General features: G+C 47.1%; 2 protein-coding genes across 9 annotated transcripts; both read left to right on the top strand.

Annotated features, from left to right (window-relative positions):
• The first annotated feature begins 36 nt into the window (after positions 1-36).
• gltpa (glycolipid transfer protein a) lies at positions 37-3699 on the top strand. 2 transcript variants are annotated; one of them, XM_061768247.1, is made up of 5 exons: positions 37-892; positions 1837-1895; positions 2222-2379; positions 2472-2622; positions 3077-3699. In XM_061768247.1, the coding sequence occupies exons 1-5, from the start codon at positions 790-792 to the stop codon at positions 3257-3259; spliced, it is 654 nt and encodes a 217-aa protein (XP_061624231.1). In that variant the 5' UTR covers positions 37-789; the 3' UTR covers positions 3260-3699. The 2 variants fall into 2 exon arrangements, with proteins under 2 accessions (XP_061624231.1, XP_061624232.1); XM_061768248.1 differs by having other exon boundaries at positions 43-892; positions 2246-2379.
• Positions 3700-4530: 831 nt separating this feature from the next.
• trpv4 (transient receptor potential cation channel, subfamily V, member 4) lies at positions 4531-15485 on the top strand. Of its 7 annotated transcripts, none has more exons than XR_009787817.1 (17): positions 4531-4692; positions 5808-5878; positions 6362-6795; positions 7320-7495; positions 8594-8746; positions 9058-9198; positions 10581-10879; positions 11203-11382; positions 11473-11631; positions 11865-11957; positions 12031-12104; positions 12302-12467; positions 12554-12620; positions 13066-13370; positions 13546-13673; positions 13938-14186; positions 14452-14478. XR_009787817.1 is itself a non-coding variant. In XM_061768227.1 (17 exons), the coding sequence occupies exons 2-17, from the start codon at positions 5870-5872 to the stop codon at positions 14759-14761; spliced, it is 2619 nt and encodes an 872-aa protein (XP_061624211.1). In that variant the 5' UTR covers positions 4531-4692; positions 5808-5869; the 3' UTR covers positions 14762-15485. The 7 variants fall into 7 exon arrangements, 6 of the variants coding, with proteins under 6 accessions (XP_061624211.1, XP_061624212.1, XP_061624215.1 ...); XM_061768227.1 differs by lacking the exon at positions 13938-14186 and having other exon boundaries at positions 6362-6626; positions 6702-6795; positions 14452-15485; XM_061768228.1 differs by having other exon boundaries at positions 14065-14186; positions 14452-14690.
• The last annotated feature ends 4635 nt before the right edge of the window (positions 15486-20120 follow it).

Below are 20120 nucleotides of genomic sequence, written 5' to 3'. Positions count from 1 at the left end.
TTCTTTTCATTTTGGCAGAAAATCTATGTGAATATTGCTTTTTTTGGGGGTCACTTTATATCCAGAAATGACAAGCATTTTTCACCAATTCCCTTATTAACAGAGCAATCACATTTGGTTGTCCTAATGTTCCATCATTTATGATTTCAAACTCGATTTGTCGGTAAAAGAATACAGTAACAATGGAATGCATTTGGAATTCCATCCATCCATTTTCTATACTGCTTATTGTCAGTAGGTCAATCGCAGGTGTGCTTGAGCTCTACTCTGCACCGGTTGTCAGCCAATCGCAGCGCAGAGGCAACTGTGTATAATACGATGATGAGATATTGAGATATTGTAGGACCATCAAGCCTTTACTACTGTAACGTGGGCCGCAATGAAAACGGAGTTTGACGCCCTTGCTCTAAATTGTCCTTCGACGTGAACGTGAGAGTCAATCGTCGTGTTTGTGATGCAGATGATCGGCCGGCAACAGCGACAGCTCCTCCACAATGACGGCAATTGCAGCATATTACAAATTGGAATCCAAGTGGTTATGGTGACGAGCATTCCACTCAAATCTTTCACATAGGAACACAAAAAAAAAACTTGCTTGAATGGCAACTTCACAAGTGATTAGTAATTCCGAATTGCCAAGCTATAGCAGCAACGCTTGAACCTGGCTCAAATGTGTCGAGTGTGCGCGCGCGCGTGCGCGTGCCACCCAGTCTCGCCTTGCGGAGGTCGCCGTAAGTCTATCGGTCCGTTTCGGTCGCCTCTGAGCGAGTGTGCAGGCGAGAAGAAGCCATGGCCCTGCTACTGGAGCACCAGTTCAGAGCACTGCCGGCTGACAGGCACGTGGAAACCAGAGCTTTTCTCGAGGCTGCGTCCTACCTTCCGCCGTTCTTTGGTAAATATGCAGCATACTGCCGTGCGCGTCGCACTGGTATCGTTCGATGTCAGGCGATGTTGTTTCGTAGTGACAATGAGTATTTTTGCATTCAAGTGCTTCTGAGAGTTTGGAATGCATTGAATTATCGAGTTAAACGTGCTCGTGTTTTTTTAAAAATTTTTTTTATCAAATGATAAACTTGTTAGATAGATCACATTTCTCTTCATCAAGCTGTCTCCAATTGTTTTATCATGCATAATTGAATCCCCTGCCCTGGATTGGAAGTTGTGAAAATGATTGGTATGGTGTTGAGTTACGCTCGCCCATTCACCGGCGCCGGGCATCTTTGTGCCACTTCATTCTGTATTAATATGCCTAAAGGTTCTCTTTGGAAATCGGATCTATGCGAAACCTTGCCAAGTTATTGGAGAAATGAAATGGATTTCTGCTGTGCGAGTATTTCCTCATTCCTCCATATCCTGCAAGATGAGCAGGAAGGAATCGCCAGGGCCCGAAAAAGCTGCAAGTGGGTCATGCAAGAGCCACGCGGTTTCGCTTCCCTGACACCAAATACTCCACCTGCCTCGTAGCCTAATTAAAGAACAACTTCAGGTATAGCGGCTCCACGCCGAGGTTCTTATAAGGTTGATAACCCTACTGTTGGGAAATTGTTTGAAATGTGCAAGTAAGTGATCCATTTGTCATTTCAAATAACCTGAGGTCCTCCATTGTGGATAAGGATTTGCCACGGGACTTTTTTAATCGGCATAAGTTGTGTACTACCAACGTCCACGGCGCCATAAGATTTCCGTACTAAGTGAACGATGGGCTTGAAAACCCGGGTTATGATGGAGTGTGCAGAAATAACATCGGAACAAACGGATACGCTCTTGTCGTATTTTTGGAATGAATCCAAATTGCGAGTTGAGTTTGCTGAAGTTCTGGCTAAAATGTGTCCCCAGACTGCCTCGGCCCGACCGTCTTCGCGCCCATCAAGTCTGACATATTAGCCAATATTACAGTAAGTACACAAAGAAATGTATTTATTCTCCCACGGTCCCACACATTTAGTTTCCCTCACTTTGCTGCTCGAGATTAGAACACACTGTACAGCCTATCATCGCGTATCACACGTACAGAATATGGTGCCTGTCGGGCGGAAACCTCCTCTGTCCAAATTTGGTCAATGACACAAATCGATACTGTCGGTTGGTCCCAACATAGCTTGTTATTTGCCCAAATAATTGATTGCCTTGTTGAAATGCGATGATAATGGCTCTCAACAAACGCGGCGTTTGTGATGCGAGGAGGATGAGCGCTATATTTCTCACCTTCTCCCAAATTAAGATGCATTTGTGGTCAAATGTTCAGAAAATCAAGGCAGTCTATGACACCAACCCGGGACGCTTCAGGACCCTTCAACAGATTTTGGAGGTTGAGAAGGAAATGCATGGATCGCAATGGCCCAAAGTCGGAGCCACGTTGGCACTCATGTGGCTGAGAAGGTTTTCAAATGCTTATTTACATACAGTATGTGAAAATCACGTGGTGTGTATGACATGCGTACGTGAACTGTGATCTCCTCACGGATCTCAAGGGTCCTACGCTTTGTCCAAGTGTTCCTTCAAAGCCTGCTTGATGGGGAGAAGGATGAACACAACCCCAACCTCATTCGAGTCAATGTGACCAAAGCGTATGAATTGACATTGAAGCCATCTCATAGTTGGTGGCTCCAACAGCTTTTCAAGGTGAGTTCTGACATGTTTGATCAGATTTACACACAAGCAGGAACAGTCGTTCTACAGCCCTTATTAGGCTCAGCCTTAGCACATTGAGAGTCGTCAATGACCGTATCCCGAGAAAGCCCTCGCAGGGGGGCCTGAGTTGAAATTCCAACTCAGGCGCCGCATCGTATCCAGAGGCTTTTTCTCATTTGTAGGTTTTAGCGCAGGAGAGGGGGCAAAATATTAGGGAGACCCGTCACTACGCGATCCCGCACCGCTGCAAACTGCAACCACAATAAGAAAACATATTGCCAAATAATACTGGTGCGAACTATGATTGAGAAAAAAACAACAAAAACCAAAAAACCCCAAACAAACCAGAAACTCGTTTCGCATCTCGTCGGATGCGAGCAGAACAATGCACGGTCGCTGTTATCGCTTGTGTTGTGACAGTGCGGACTTTTGCCTTTACTTGTAGGCGGCTCTATTTGCGGCCCCTTACAGATCGGACTTCCTGAAGGCGCTCTCCAAAGGCCGGGAAGTCAAGGAAGAGGAGTGTCTGGAGAAAGTCAAGAAATTCCTGATCAACTTCTCCGCCACCGTCGATGTTCTTTACGAGCTGTATCATAAAACGAACGCTGATCTTGACGACAGAGTCTGAGCGCGTTCAAACCGCTTGGCCTTCACTGATGTGCTTTGTTGACACTCGACACCGTCTTCATTCTTACAGATGTACCGTCGGTGCACTTTGGCGTCTTTTTGCCGATGCTTTCACTGCACATAGTTGACGCGATGGTAGACTCGCAACGCTATTGTTATCCACATCCACTGAATTGAATAAATGATTATTGCAAAATCTCACCGGTTGTGTGAATGTTCGCCCAGTCGACGCTCATACAATATCAAATGTCTACGGTAAAAACGAGTTAATAAGGACTCTAATGTGTGCTTTAGTGTTCCAAACAGCCTGCAAATGAACATTTTGCACTCTTTCAAAATGTTCGGGTAAATCCCCAACGCATCAAATTGCTCCCTCTGTGTGAATTCGAATTGCTTGTAGCATACCCAGTGTGTAAACGCATGTTAAATGTTTGCATCACTACCAACAATAAAAAAAATAAAAATAAAGTATTTGCTTTTCTGTGTTCATTGCCCTTTCATGGCATTTTTCAAGATTGCAAACATGACCTTTAATTGTCTACAGATGACTGAAGCAATACCAGTGGTGACAAATAATGAGCTACATCCGCTGAAAACTTAGTACCTTAGTGTCCTTACAACCGTGCTTGAGAGCTTAAAGACTAAGACGGATTTAAAAAAACAGGGACGGCACCGACATGAAGGAACGCCAAACAGTGAGCCGTAATGTCAATGATGCAACAAATTGAGAGAAGCAAGATATTCCCCATCCATGGCCCTATTTAAGAGAATTACTGGACGGTGTCAGCTACAAAAAAAGGATTTGCAGCAAATGCGTTGAGTTTTGTGCAAGCATAAAGGCAATTCTCAGTCTAATTTGAAAAACAAAGACAAAAACAAAAGAAACCCCACATATATATATATATATATATATATATATATATATATATATATATATATTAGCTAATTTAGCAGTTTCGGACACATTTTCAGTCCAGTCCTGCTAATCTAATTTGAGGCTGTTTTTCCGTCGCATTGGGTCAAAGGATCAAAACAAGTTTTGAATATAACCAAAAAAAAAACAAATTCAGCAGTTTTACTTTTAGTGACGCGAAAGACTTGAATCAGTATTACTTTGAATTTAGGAGAGTATTTTCTTTTCTCATCCTTCACGATCAAGAGTCTCCATCCTGTGGCTGTTCGTGGTACTGCACCCCCCCTCCCCCCACCACTGCAGCGTGAGTTCCAATTTTGGAGCCGAGTTAGTAAATGTCAACTTTACTCCGCCCTAAATCCCAGAACGAAGCGCGCGTTGTTCTGCCGCATTTTATGTCTTCTGAAAGTCAGAGGCTGAAGAGGGACCCGAATTCAACTGAGGCTTTCTTTCAAACTGTGGAAACGTTGAAGAAGAATTGAAGGAGGCAAAGAAATAAAACCGGCATTTAACAGCTTAAGGTAAAGTACACATTTTGATGACTTGATGCTTTTGGACACCAGGGGCTATTATCATACATGTAAACCCCCCCACCCCTACCCCCCATTTGCAATTTACTGTAAATTACTTCAGGTAATACATTGAGTTAGTATTTATCCCGTAGCCTTCAGTTTGCTTGTTGTCAAAGTTTTCTGTTTACACGGATGCTTCTTTGAATTAAGAACAATTGTAAAAGTGCTTTTTAATCTAAAACAGTCATTTTGAAATGATTGGTGTTCCCAAGATGTGAAGGTTGTTTCCTTTGAAGTCAGAGCAATAAGGCAAGTCATTCGGTTGATGACTTTCACTCGTGGATTTCCACTCTGCAGTACCGTCGTTGCATTGTGTGTGTGTGTGTGTGTGAGTGTGAGTGAGCAGTGTCATCTGAAGAAATGTAACATCGGGCCCCACCGCTTCAATGCTGCCATTTTTTAGGGCCACTGTTATTCACGGGTATTTTCCAGAGGTCATCGTTTTCTCTGAGCGCGACTAATTGTTTCAGGGCCTCTGATCGGCAGCCGGTCCATCCAGAGGTGCCCCCCCCCCCACCAGACTCCTGCATTCAACATTTTAGTACTGAAACTCTTGTGAAAGTATATCAAGGTCATCATCTCTTTGTGTGTCTGTTCACTATCAACCGTGAAGTCAAGTGTAACGGCATGATAATCCAGTGTGTGAGTCATGGCTCTCTCTCAGAGCCCCCCCCCCCCCCCCCCCCCTCCCAGACCCAGGCCCCCCTCTTGTGTTTGTCTTGTTCCCCTTTCAGGGCTTAGATAAGATTGCATTGACATGAGCCACTGCAGGATTTGAGAGGACGCTTTCAGGGATGACATGTTGTTTCTGTTCCCCCAGTGACCGGAAATGGAAGATTACTTGCTGTTTAGAGTCATTGGAAAGTGCAGGTGCTGTGATTCTGCCTGCCGGGCCCTCTGACCAATGACAGAACACCTTCTTGTTTTTGGCATCATCTTTGCTATGTTTTCCACATTTCCAAACATCAGATGCCAACACTTTTTTTGTTTTTGTATTTGTTTTTCAAACCATGCGTCGTAAACTTGAATAATTGGCCTCGCAGTAACTCCTTTGGTATTTTTAGGTCGCGCCCATGCCGCAGCACCGTTTCCACTCCGCTTGAAGAGGAATTCGGCGATCAAAGGGATGAACGAGGTACGGAAGCTGCGGATGCGGCCGACATATTCGCCGCCTGTGGCCGTTGTGGCTTTCTTTTGGTTCTGCTCTCATGCGATGATTTCAATGGATATCAATTTGGCATGTAGTTAGAGATCAATCACTTGATATCACAAGGAATTTGTTTGTATTATACCACGAAATGACTTTTTACTGAATTAGTCGTAGTAGTAGCTCCATTCAAATATAGAATCGAATATATGACACTACGTGTGAGTCAAGAAAGTGATGACGTTGAAAAAATGTACGGGTAGGCACGGGGCCAAATCTCGAAGGGCGTTATGAATTAAGCGAACGCTCTCCGAAGACAAATGGAAAATACCTCACGACTTTCTTCCCATTTTATGTAAAAGAATTCCCAATTTAGGCAAAAAGAGCCACAAGTGCAACCTTCGAGTGTGTTTTCCGTGACTTTTTGGAACATCCTATTGTGGAGCTCAAACGTGGCTGCTGCTTTTCCAGGGTCGCTCCGCTACGACCCTCCTGAGAAGGTGCCGCCTCGCCCGCTCCAAGGCCGACGGCGTCGGCGCCGCCCTCCCCGGCGAAGCCGACGGCGATGTCGCGCAGGCTGACAACGAAGGGAAATTCTCGGCGGAGTTTTCAGACTTGTTCGAGAGTGCGGACGGCTCCCCGTCTCCTCAGGACCCGGGTCGGGATTCGGCCCAGGAGCCGGTCCGGCCCGGGCAGCCCGCGGATGGGAGACAAAACCTGCGGATGAAGTTCCAAGGTGCTTTCAAAAAGGGCCTTTCCGACCCCGTGGATCGACTGGAATCCACCATGTATGAATCAAATGTGGTTCCAGGTCCAAAGAAAGCGCCCATGGATTCCCTTTTTGACTACGGCACCTACAGGAACACAAGTAACCAGAAACGACGCAGGAAGAAGCTGCCAAGAGGGTGAGAAGTCACACTCGGTATCTCATCGACACGTTTTCCGCATCGTCCATTTCAAATGACAGGAAAAGAAACAAGTGAATTTCTTTCCATTGGGCCAAAGGTTGGAAAAATCTTGCTCCAAAATATTCCTTCACACACACGCACACACACACGCGCGCCGTGTGCCACACTGTGGGCCTCTTTCAGTAATCTAACAGAGAGCATGTTGTTGGTGCCTTGGGTGGCTGTTGAGGTAATATTTAGACAAGTGCCTCCACCCAGCGCGCTCCTTTTGCCCACAGAGCTCTACACTATGTGGGCAAAAGTATTGGGACACTAAGCAATTCAACCCGCACGGAGTGAAAACGGAAGAACGTGCAGAGCACATTCTCTGTTGTCGTTCATCCCAAAAGTGTTTGATGGGGTTGTGGTCAGGGCTCTCAAACTCATCCGAGCGCTAGTTTATTCCATTTGCGCCGTGTCAAACTGAAACATCTTGCAGTTGCTACATGAGCCCCGTGTTTTTTTTTGGAATGTCTTGATAGTAAACCAGAGACATCCAACGAGGACGCTCCAAGCGAGGAGCTGCCAAAGGTCATGAAAGTATTCAACCGCTCTCTCCTCTTTGAATGCGTGTCGCGCGGCGATCCCGATGCCTTGGAGGGCTTGTCGGAGTACTTGCAAAGCAACGAGAAGAGGCTGACGGACGAGGAGTTCAAAGGTAGGCCCGGCGGTGTCTGCGTGTTTCAACAGATCTGGCACCGCGCTCAAGCAGAACGGATGTCGTAATCTCCACCCCCGTTCCGCCGATCCTCCGGTCGGTCTTTGCTGTCCTCTGAACCAGATTGACTCGAAGGGGAAAGGCTGCCGATCGACGTCACAGGCTCCCAAGGGAAGCTTCCTGCGTGCGCTCCGAGTTTATAACAGGGAGGAGAGAAAAATCGCAGCCAACTGTCGGCTATGTGAAACAGTCCGTTTAGAAAGAGGCGAAACATTTGCTTTGAAACGTTGAACAAATGTGCTGAAAACCGCTTAGCGCTTTTCTGCCTCGATCCTTTCGTTTTCAATCTAAATTCAGCGGACACAATATTAGGTATTAAAAAGATTGAATGCAAGTGCTGCGTAAAAAGAGGATGACGCAAGTTTCCCTTTCCTCTTTGGATATTTGGTGCCACCAACAAATCTGCTTTCCATTCGGTGTGTTTGATTGATTTATGTTATGTATCGGACGGCCTGAAAAATGACAACACAGGCGATATCCTTTTATCGCTAGTGAATGGCATTCTTCGCCCTGAAAAAAAGGCAAATCAAAGCGAAAACTTTACCCGAACGGCAACCTCGATGTTCTTCTTCTTCTCGCGTCATTTGCTAACTAAAGACTGGAGACGCAAGGACGTACACACATTCCACTGGTACAGACACACAAGGCGCGCACAGGAAGGCCTGAACCGAGCTCGGAACCCAGAACCGCTCAACCTGCGAGGCAGTTGTTCAAACCACGACGATTCCGAAAATCGACCCTATTCAAGAGGACATAAGTACGTCAAACCCGGAGGGAGAGAAAGAAGCGAGGCTCTGGTCGAGCATGACACACCGAAGCGGAAACTCAAGTGGAAACCGAAGCAAATCGAAATAGGCTCAAATACGAGTGCGACTGTGCACATGCTATGCAGACATTGCGAAGGGACGCGATATGTCGAGCAAATATGCGAAACATCCACTGCGTAGTTGCAGGACGGGTCAAGCAAACATGTTGATTTTTCAGTTCCGCTCTATGTCGACACCCACCTTCTTTATTTGAATGTCACTATCCCATCAGAACCGTCCACTGGTAAGACATGTCTTCCTAAAGCCCTGTTGAACCTCTACAGCGGGCACAACGACACCATCCCGCTGCTGGTGGACATCGCAGAGCAGACGGGAAGCCTGAGAGAGTTTGTTAACACGCCTTTCCGGGACGTCTACTACAGAGGTAGGACTCCTTTTTCCCGCTGGCCCAGGCGCTCTTGTGAGACAAATATTTACAGCTGCATAGTTCATCGGTGCGAGCAAGTAGTCTCTTTTGCTTTTTGGGGGGCCAAAATGCCCCTTGAGGAGAATTCATTCTTGCCCTGTTCTGAAAATCTGAAAATCTGAAAAGTCGTTTGACCTTTGCCCTAAAGGTCTCTCCTTTCTCGCGGTCCCTCCACACGCTTGCTGTCGAGCAACGGCTCGGACGTCCCTTTGGCAGCTTGTCGTTGCGAAGGTTTGGCCATTCAATTGGACATTGTTTGTTTTTGTCAGGCCAGACGGCGCTCCACATCGCCATCGAGCGTCGCTGTAAGCAGTACGTGGAACTTCTGGTGGAGAAAGGAGCCGATGTTCACGCGCAGGCCAGGGGACGCTTCTTCCAGCCAAGGGACGAGGGCGGCTACTTCTACTTCGGTGAAAGCATCTGCCAACTTTCGACAGTGATTCTTTGTCTCCGATTTTTTTTTCTGGAAAGCTCGCACCTCTGTAGACGAGGAGCAGCGCTTAGGAAATGACGCCGCAGCGGTAACGATGCGGCCTGCCTACCGTTTTTTCCCACACATTTAAAGCAGCTGCCAAGATGGTGTAGTACCCGCTCGGTACGGGTTCTTGGCAGGGAAATCTAAGTGCCACCTTTGTTTTTTTTTTTAAACCGGCAAGTTTCGACAGTTTTCTTTTACCGAGAGTCCATTTTCCACGAGGGTTTCTCGCAACGCCGTGCAAACACATCTGCACGGCATTGCCGCATGCCCGAGTTGTTTCAGAAGAAAGGGTGTCTGTGTTCCGCATTGGAAAACAAACCCGGTGTGTTGCCGGAAGGCCAGATCGCACACCGCCCTCTGTTGGGACTTGTGGCTCATTTACATCCCTCTTCCGCTCCAGCGGTTCACTTGTGCAATTCTGTGGAGCAGATGTGGCTCTATACTTAAGCAGACGTGCATAAGCGTGTGCAGAAAAAAAGGCTGGTAGAAGTAGAAGTACTGATAAAAAGGAAAACAAATCGTACCTGCGCTTAAAATCCCTACTACGAGCCGCCGAGCTCCGAGGCAGACTCGCTAACCGCTCGCCCACGACGCTGCCCCTATGTAACCTACACCTGCATCCACATAAGGAGGGGGGAATACCAATTGAGCATTGTAAAGTCACAATTTGTCATTTGCCAAGTAGTAGCAGCAATAGTGGCGGTAGTGCTCTGGTAATATTGAGCCAAGACAGGACTGATTTCCACTTATCGCTGAAAGGAAGGCAGCTAGCGCTAGATGGCGACGTCTTCATTTTTGTCTCGTCTAGACAATACGGCATAAAAGCTGTAAAAGGCACATTTGACTTTTCCGCCATTTCTACTTTCACGCAGCAGGGTTGTCATTCCCAAATCCCGGCGTGTCCGTTGCACAGTGGGAGCAATTTTCCGCGGAGCTTTGCAGCGAGGTGAACAGGAACCTGGCAGGGCTGGTGGCTAATGGGATTTGGACTCACGCTAACACTCAGCGTGCACCCGTGCAAATCGTGCAAATCCACGAAGTGGAGCGTTTCTATCTGAGGTGACAAAGTCATCTGTCACCCATGGCAACGGCTCATTTTCTGCAGCTGCGGCCTCATTTCATCCTTCCTTCCAGCAACTGCTAATTGTGCCGTTTTCATAAGAGGGATTCAAGTCCAATCTTGGTTGCATGTTGTGTATGTTTTGCAAAAAACAAACAGAAGGCAGCAAGAGTCATAATATAATTCACCTTGGCGTTGATGAGCTTGTCTTTCTTTGATCGCGTAGTCAGAATTCTTCCCTGTGCCCCCCGCAGGCGAGTTGCCTCTCTCCCTGGCCGCATGCACCAACCAACCTAACATCGTGCACTACCTGACCGAGAATCCCCACAAGAAGGTCGACCTGCGGCGCCAAGATTCCCGCGGCAACACCGTCCTGCACGCCCTGGTGCACATTGCCGACAACACCAAGGACAACACCCGTTTCCTCACAAAGATGTATGACCTGCTACTGATCAAGAGCGCCAAACTGTACCCAGACTGCAGCCTGGAGAGCGTGCTCAATAATGACGGCATGTCACCGCTCATGATGGCGGCCAAACTGGGCAAGATCGGGGTAAGAAGGATGGACGATAGGACCCTATTACAACAATATCACAAATGAGGGTTAAGAATTGTGTTCAGGGCTACACTTGGGTTGAAGGCGTGAGGTTTGAGATTCGCACACATGTAGGCGCCTGGTCAGATCTCCCACATCGCTTCGTTTTTCCACATGGATATTTGACTTCGAAAGCCGTCAATGGCAGCGAATGTGTCATCGTGAAAACGCCAGGGGTTTTTGCGATGAGTCGGTAGACGGGTAAACCGACAAAAAGCAACACTGGCGAAGACACGACGTGCCCTCCGTTTCAGTGTGGTTATATCAACGTCGTTTGACAGGTTTTCCAACACATCATTCGACGTGAGATCAAAGATGAGGACGTCCGTCATCTGTCGCGCAAGTTTAAGGACTGGGCTTACGGGCCAGTGTACTCCTCCCTATATGATCTGTCGTCATTGGACAACTGTGGAGGTGAACCATCCGTGCTGGAGATCCTCGTCTATAACAGTCACAGTGAGGTAAAGCTAACAAGGCAATCAAAGGAAAATCCTCAAAGCGTCTCGTTTTCCAGGGTCACACAAATCCAGATGACAATGTCCTCCTGTCAGATCCGTCATGAGATGCTGGCGGTGGAGCCCATCAACGAACTGCTGCGGGCCAAGTGGCAGAAGTTTGCCGCGGTGACCTTTTACATCAACGTGGTTTCCTACCTCTTCAACATGATCGTCTTCACCCTGGTGGCTTATTACCACCCGACGCAGGGAACGGTGAGTCCAAGAAACTGCCAAAGCCAACAGTCGGCGCACTCCCACGCAACATTAAAAGGAGATGATGCAATTGATCATCGAGAAGTAGCGTAGCGTTCCTTTTCAGCTACGACGCTACCTCCATTGCCGAATGCCGTGGTATTTGGGCATAATATATTCCGATCGTCGTCCTCTCTCGGAGCGCTTCCGAATGGCTCGGTGATCGTGTCTCGTGCGTCTCGTGTGTCTTGCAGCCCCCGTACCCTTACGCAACATCCAGCGACTACCTCCGGATGGCAGGGGAGGTCATCACGTTAGTATCCGGAATCTTCTTCCTCCTGACCAACGTGAGTTCAGATCAAATCTCGCACGGCGTCCTTCATGAGTGTTTGTTGGAAATGTGCCTGCAACTCACTGCAGATTAAGGACCTCTTCTTGAAGAAGTGCCCTGGGGTGAAGTCGCTACTTATCGATGGATCCTTCCAACTGCTGTAGTGAGCCTCACACTGCGCTTTTTGACCCGGGGCAAATTCACCTTCCTCTTAATTCAATCGTCTAGTTGATCTCCAGCCTGCCACCTTTTCAAGTTTCCATCTCGAATTCAAACAAAGGGCGATGAACGCCGAACACCTTCGCACATGTGTCGACAGTCGCGATCGCTATCCATGACAGCCTTTTGTGTCCTTTACAGTTTCATTTACTCGATACTGATCATAGTCACAGCTGCGCTCTACCTGTCTGGCATTGAGGCTTATGTGTCCGTGATGGTCTTTGCGCTTGTCCTGGGCTGGATGAACACACTTTACTTCACCAGAGGCCTCAAGCTCACTGGCACCTACAGCATCATGATACAGAAGGTGGACAGCGCGCGGACAAAATCAAGTCATCAGCAAACCTCAAATAGCAGAGCACCCAAAGGTGTTTGTTTGTTTTTGCTCCCCAGATCCTCTTCAAAGACCTGTTCAGGTTTCTGCTGGTGTACGTACTCTTCATGATCGGCTACGCATCAGGTGAGATGACCGTGAACCCGAACGGGACTCTTCGCAGTGGACCAAAACTCCATTTTGCAAGCGGACGATGTACTTTAGCCACCCGCGCATTCGAATGAGATCCAGCAATCGAAAGATAGCAATGCTCATTTTGATTTGTATGGACACGTTCTTTCTTTCTTTCACATTGATTTTTTGATTGATTTCATCGTATTGAATATACGATACAGTCTGTGATTATTTCCGATGATCAGATTATTTCCTTGAAGTGATATACATTTATGCAAAGTTTGAGAAATACCCGTCATTGCAGAAACGCCTCCTCGCAACCCAAGTTTCAGACTCTACTCTTTTGGATATTGGGCTAATCACATTGTACACGCGCATCGAACGGAATGTCCGTCGAGTCGCGTTGTTCAGAAAGCAAGAGTGAATGTGTTCAATCCAAATGTGTACACTTGCATAGCCCTGGTATCGCTCCTGACCGCGTGCCCCCCCCCGGGCGCGGACTGCGACGGAGGCTGCCCGACGTACCCCAAGTGCAGGGACCCCGACACCTTCAGCACCTTCTTGCTGGACCTCTTTAAGCTGACCATTGGGATGGGAGAGCTGGACATGATCCACAGCGCTCAATACCCGGCGGTTTTCCTCATCCTGCTAGTGACGTACATCATCCTGACCTTTGTGCTGCTGCTCAACATGTTGATCGCCTTGATGGGGGAGACGGTGGGCCAGGTGTCGAAGGAGAGCAAAAAGATCTGGAAGCTGCAGGTCAGTACGGACTTCAAATTCCAAAAAGAAAAGTCACATGATGACATCGGTTAGTTGCAATTAAGCTTGCACGTTGCACGTTGCATGTCCCGTCACCCTTTCCTTGGCTGGAGATTTGGAACGCAACGTATTTCAATTCGAACAACAGCAACAGCAATTATGTGCGTGTTCGCAGTGGGCAACGACCATCTTGGACATCGAACGCTCGTTCCCGGTTTGCATTCGCAAGTCATTTCGAGTGGGCGAGATGGTCACAGTGGGGAAGAACTGGGATGGAACGCCTGACCGACGATGGTGCTTCAGGTACTTTTCATCTCACGGTCGCTGCTGCGCAGTCCCAATAATCGACACTATCGCAACGAGACATAAAGTGAAAGCAGGAGACTGCGTGTCCGTCGAGTTACAAACCGCACCGCTAATTATTAGACGCCACGGTGATTTGTAACTTTGCTGGAAAGGTTTCACCCAGATCCAGATGTTCGGTTGCCCTTAACACCTTGAGAATGTTTACGGGATTCTCATTGGAATGGCACAAAAGCTCGTGTCGACTCCACATGTTCTCATCAGATCAGCGATGACAATTCGTGAATCCAGCTCAAAGATACACATCCGCCAAATGCAAATTCTCCGTGACTCAAACATGTGAAAAACTGCAAGCGGGACGTCGCAAAGGCCACATTACGTGTTTCGACAGGGTGGATGAGGTCAACTGGTGCCACTGGAACCAAAACCTGGCAATAATCAATGAGGACCCTGGCAAGAATGAGACCTGTCAGGCCAATGGCCTTCAACAAAGTGTCCGAGGCTTGAGGAGAGGTGAGTCTTCGTGAATATCGACGCACGAGAAGGGCCGTTCCGCCCGATTGCTGCCATTGGCTCGTTCTCGAAATCCGATAATACGTACATTGAATTACTCCAAATGTGTGCTGGCAACCGGATTCTTTTATGTCAGAGTTGTATTGCACTGAATTAGCCAGAAATCGGGAGCGGAGCGACGGCTTTGCGGAAGGGCCCGCAAAGCCGTCGCCCGCCACGCTGTGTCAAGCGAGACCATTTGCATTCTCCGCGTGTCCCCCTTCAGACCGCTGGTCCGCCGTGGTCCCACGGGTGGTGGAGTTAAGTCGGGGTCCGCGGCCTCGCGATCTAGTGATCGAGATGGAGCCCCTGACGCCCCGGCGCTGACGGCAGACGGCAGAGGCTCGAGTGCAGGAGGAGCTCGCCCGCGCTGTGAGGTCGCATGTGAGGTCGCGGGTGTTTCGCGGGGACCTCGTGCTCAATATTATTGCCGGACAGCCAATGGGATTATAAGGAGCCCTCATAAACCGGACGCCGGATGCGCAACATGTCCGATAATCTACTCATCAAAGCAAGGATATGTCATAAACATTTGACTGCATTTGACTCGGGGATTTGAGACAGTCGCAGTCGTGACTTGCGCTTACACAATCATAATTGCTGTACAGTGCCAATGTTGAGAAATAAACAACCTCAGCGGGAAGAAAATACAGCAATAAATATTGCTACACATCCTATTTTAGTGACCAGTGAGTGTCTATGTGCTGGTTGTCGTATATTTCGATACGGCAGATGCAATTCAATTGTTTGAGTTGTTTGGGCTGCCGGCTCAGGCAGGCGGCTTATATTGAAACAAAACAATGCACTGTGCTCTTTCCTAATATGGGTCTCATTGTCGCAAAACAAAGACATTGTTCTGCAAAACCAAAATGGGCCTGACGAGCAAGGTTACAGTTGTCAAGCAAGCAATTAGCGTTCCGTCTTTTGAATTTGCAGAGTTATTGTTCCTCGCAGCTGCGGGATATTTGCATCATCGATGCGGAGGCCTTGCCTCTGTTTGCTTGAGTATTTATCGAGGCGTTTGGCTCCTTGCCCCGCACAACATCCTGTTTTTGGGCTTCCTGTTTTTTTTTATATATGTGCTGCATAAACATTACATGCCCATATTTGAGTTTGAGCTATGTATCGAGCGTTCATTTTCATTGATGCTTGATATCCGAAGGTCACGGGTCACATTTCACTATGTTTACATACGTGCTACATCTATAATTTTTTTGTACAGTTGATAATTGCTTCCAAAGAACAATAAACAGAACATTTGTCAAATGGATATTTGTATTCTTTGTATTCTAAATGTCTGTGACGCTGCTATAATTGAATATAGTATAGTATTCTCATTGGTGTGAATGTGAGTGTGAAATGTTACATTATTGTCTGTATATGTCACATTATTGGCTGGCGACGAATCCAAAATCAGATGGGATAGCCCGACCCTATTATTGTTATTTTGTGTAAAATTTGTCTCATTTAACATGTATTCAGATACAGATTCTTGTTTGCGTTGCTAATCTGGCTGCAGACAGCAAAGAAAACAAGTGACGTGATGACGTCACGAGGACTCATTGAGGAAAATAAAAGACGTTGTTTTGCCAAGGTGAAGATTGTGACATTTCAGAATCACAGGGCTCTTTCCGATACCAAACAAATGATTTCTACGTGAAAGTCGGAGGTTTTCTGCTGTTCCTTCTATTGCCTGCTGGTGGCAGTAGAGGTCTGTAATGTAGTATTTCCCAGCTGCAATTACAGTAATCCGAGCATGATTTGTTGAGTGCTGGTTTCGGATCGCACGTGTGAAGATCCTATTTTCAGTGCATGCTCTCATTAGCATAATGACAAATCATTGGAAAAAAGGATGCAAGACGGTTCTGCCAAACCACGGTTGACCTCCCTGTAACGCCTGGCCAGTAATTACCGGCTTTTGCCTTCTTAATGAAAACACCATTTCTGCTGGAAACCATTTATGCAGTGCTTCAGTGCCTTTCACCTTGGATTATTGCGCCTCACCTTTCCCCTTTCCTCTTTCCTCTTTTGTTTTGTTTAGTTTTTTTTTCAACACGCTACTGAGGTGATTGAGTAGCACAAGCCGGAGCCTCCAAGCCCGCGCCTCATCCATCCTCTCGTCGTCGCCGCCGAAGGCCGGCAGCGCTGAAGGACACGCAGGGAATCTCTTGCCACCTCACAAGAGAAGAGGCTAATCCTCTTTGCCCCAACTTTAACTGGGCCACTAATCCCGCAGGTTTATCTAAGCAGCAAGCACCTAGCGCTGCTGCTGACAACTTGGCCTGCCCTCCTCTCTGCAGCCCCTTAAGTAGGCCAGGCCTCAGTCCTGCAAGTATCCCTGTCAGCAACTCCGGAGATGCACACAGCAACACAGTTAACAAATTGTGTGTCCTCGAAGGTAAGAAGGTTCGAATCACGTTCGCGACCGTACGTACGGTAGACTCTCAAACCGCAAATGAGCGAAAGCTGATGTAAGCTCGGCAACCGGCCGCACAAAATGTTCAGCCGTTGTCCTGCTAGTTAAGCTCGGAGGCGTTTAGGCTGATAAGTAGCAAGCGGATTCATTTATGCACGGCACGATGTCGCCGACCGCCCAGCGACAATTTTCACAGCCTGAGCACCGGGGTCCCGCTCGAAACTCAAGAAGGAGACACGTTTCATTTTCTCTTTGCTGAAATCATTGCGTGAAATACTTCCCATGATCCCCAGTGAAATATCACACCGCGGTGCAGTATTTCGAAATTGAATGAGCAATCGCCGGGAGACGAGCAGCCGTAGACGTATCGCTTGCGTAGCCTGCGAGACGACCTTTCGGTACATCTGAGAAGAAACGAGGTCGCTGAACCCCAAATGATTCGGGGTGTCTAAAGTGACGGGCGATGGCACCGCGCCGTCGCCGCGCTGCCGGGGATCCGTCGGCAGGCATTTCTCACGGTGCGCTGTTAAATTGCCCAGGGAGTCAATGTGGCGTGCGGGTGAATGAGTTTTGCGAATAAGAGAAGCATTTCTTCTTCGGTTTGAGTGAGCGTGCATGAAATCCCAGTAACGCACGCTCTGCCGGAGGAGGCGGCCTCATCGGTTTCCGGCTTATCTGATGTTCTCAGGTGGGTGGAGGGCTCGCGAGTGAGGAGACAAAAGAGGGGAAAACATTCATGTTAATAGTCCTTGAAGGGAAGTGTTGTTTTGCAGGAAGTATTGATACGACCAAATATCCAGCCGTCCATTTTCAACACCGCTTTTCCGAGTTAGTTAGGGTCGCGGGCCGCCGGAGCCTATCCCGGCGGCCCGCGGGCGAAAGGCGGACCACACCCTGAACTGGTCGCCAGTCAGTCGCAGGGCACATATAGACACGGACAACCGTTCGCACTCACACAACAACCAAATATTCTTGCGATAAATATCCGACTAATATAGTCATGTTTGGAATATGTTTGACACAACTGTGTGTAATAAGTGTTCATTATTTCAAGAGTCTTGTCGTCACTTGTTTTTTTTGTCCCTCAAAATAGGAATTTAGTGAGCGCTAAAGAGTAAGTAAAGAGTTAAAAAAACACACACACAAAACAGATCACTTTTAAAAACAACAGAACCTCTGACTGAAAACATTCAACCCCAATTCCAATGAAGTTGGAAGGACGTTGTGTTAAACATAAATAAAAACAGAAGACAATGATTAGCTAATCATGTTCAACATTGAATACACTGCAAAGACAAGATATTTCATGTTCAAACTGATCAACTTGATTGTTTTTTAGCAAGTAATCATTAACATAGACTTTTATGGTTGCAACACGTTCCAAAAAAGCTGGGACAGGCTCATGTTTACCACGGTGTTACGTCACCTTTTCTTTGAACAACATTCAATAAACGTTTGGGAACTGAGGACGCTCATTGTTGAAGCTTCGTCGGTGGAATTCTTTCCCATTCTTGCTCGATGGACAGCTTCAGCCGTTCAACAGTCCGGGGTCTCCGTTGTCGTATTTTACGCTTCATAATGCGGTGCACATTTTCAATTGGAGAGAGGTCTGGACTGCATGCCGGCCAGTCTAGTACACGCCCTCTTTTACTACGAAGCCACGCTGTTGTAACACGTGCAGAATGTGCTTTGGCATTGTCTTGCTGAAATAAGCAAGGACGTCCGTGAAAAAGACGCTGCTTGGATGGCAGCATATGTTTCTCCAAAACCTGTATGTACCTTTCAGCATGAATGGTGCCTTCACAGATGTGTAAGTTACCCATGCCATTGGCACTAACACAGCCCCATACCATCACAGATGGACGCTTTTGAACTTTGCGTCCATAACACTCTTTTCCTCTTTGGACACGACGGAGGACACGACGTCCACAATTTCCAAAAACAATTTGAAATGTGGACTCGTCGGACCACAGAACACTTTTCCACTTTTCATCAGTCCCTCTTAGATGAGCTCGGGCCCAGAGTAGCCGGCGGCGTTTCTGGGTGTTGTTGATAAATAGCTTTTGCTTTGCATAGTAGAGTTTCAAGTTGCACTTCCGGATGTAGCGCCGAACTGAATTTACTGACATTGGTTTTCTGAAGTGTTCCTGAGCCCATGCGGTGATATCCTTGACACATCGATGTCGCTTTTTGATGCGGTGCCGCCTGAGGGATCGAAGGTCACGGGCATTCAATGTCGGTTTTTGGCCTTGCCGCTTACATGCGGTGATTTCTCCAGATTCTCTGAACCCTTTGATGATATTATGGACCGTAGATGATGAAACCCCTAAATTCCTTGCAATTGTACGTTGAGGAACATTGTCCTTAAGCTGTTGGACTATTTTCTCCCGCACTTGTTCACAAAGAGGTGAACCTCGCCCCATCGTTGCTTGTGAATGACTGAGCCATTCAGGGAAGCAATCATGGCAGCCACCTGTTCCCACCTGCGGGATGTTCCAAACACGTGTTTGATGAGCATTCCTCAACTTTCTCAGTCCCAGCTTTTTTTGGAACGTGTTACAGCCATAAAATTCTAAACTCATGATTACTTGCTAAAAAACAATCGAGTTGATCAGTTTGAAGATGAAATATCTTGTCTTTGTAGTGTATTCAGTTAAATATAGGTTGAACATGATTTGCAAATCATTGTATTGTGTTTTTATTTGTTGGAATTGGGGTTGTAATTCATACAGTACATATTTTATGTGTCATAATATACTGTATGTTATGTATACTGTAAATAATATAAAGACATTTTGAGAAATGCAAACGTAGTTCAATGTCCGAAATGACTCTCAGTCATACAAGCATATCTGATGTTGTAAATGTATTGCTTCGAATGCTAGATTAGAATTCCAGATGAGGCTCAATCCCAACAAGTTTGCACTCATGGCGAATATTTGTCATTAATATCGCTATGACAACTTCTTACGGTCCGATGCCACTTTTGTGAGTCATCAAGTTCAATTGAGGAATTAAGGGTTTCGTTTTGCAAAAAACAAACAAACATTTCCTACGGAAGGAGAACTCTGTTCTGATTGGTGACAAAAGAGATTTAAAGCATTGCAGAGAGTTGCGCACGTGCGCTTCTTGTTGTCCACTTTGGCCAATTGCATTCAAAGAGACTTGGCCTGAGTGCATAGAACACTGTCAGCAAATCCTGCAAAAAGTATGGCTTCTGTCTTAATAGAATCATTTAAGATGGGTTCATTTACAAAAAAAATAAAAACCTGTGTGTCCTTGATACGGTGCTAAACCAGCCAGGATGCCGTTGCCAGCATCCAAAGGTCAAAAGGGTCATGTGAGGAGCAGAATTGTGGAGGCCAACATATGGTGGAGTTGTGTGTTCTAAGACGAATATGCTTACCTGCGTCGCCGTAAAAATAGCAAAAACTGCGACGAAGCAGCGCGGCAGAAGGGGCTCGCGTGGAACTCATCTG

This window comes from Phyllopteryx taeniolatus, chromosome 3 (genome assembly GCF_024500385.1).
Source record: "Phyllopteryx taeniolatus isolate TA_2022b chromosome 3, UOR_Ptae_1.2, whole genome shotgun sequence".
In the NCBI taxonomy this organism is placed as follows: Eukaryota; Metazoa; Chordata; class Actinopteri; order Syngnathiformes; family Syngnathidae; genus Phyllopteryx; species Phyllopteryx taeniolatus.
Note: the sequence above shows the minus strand (reverse complement) of the source record. Positions and strands in the feature narration are given on the sequence as shown.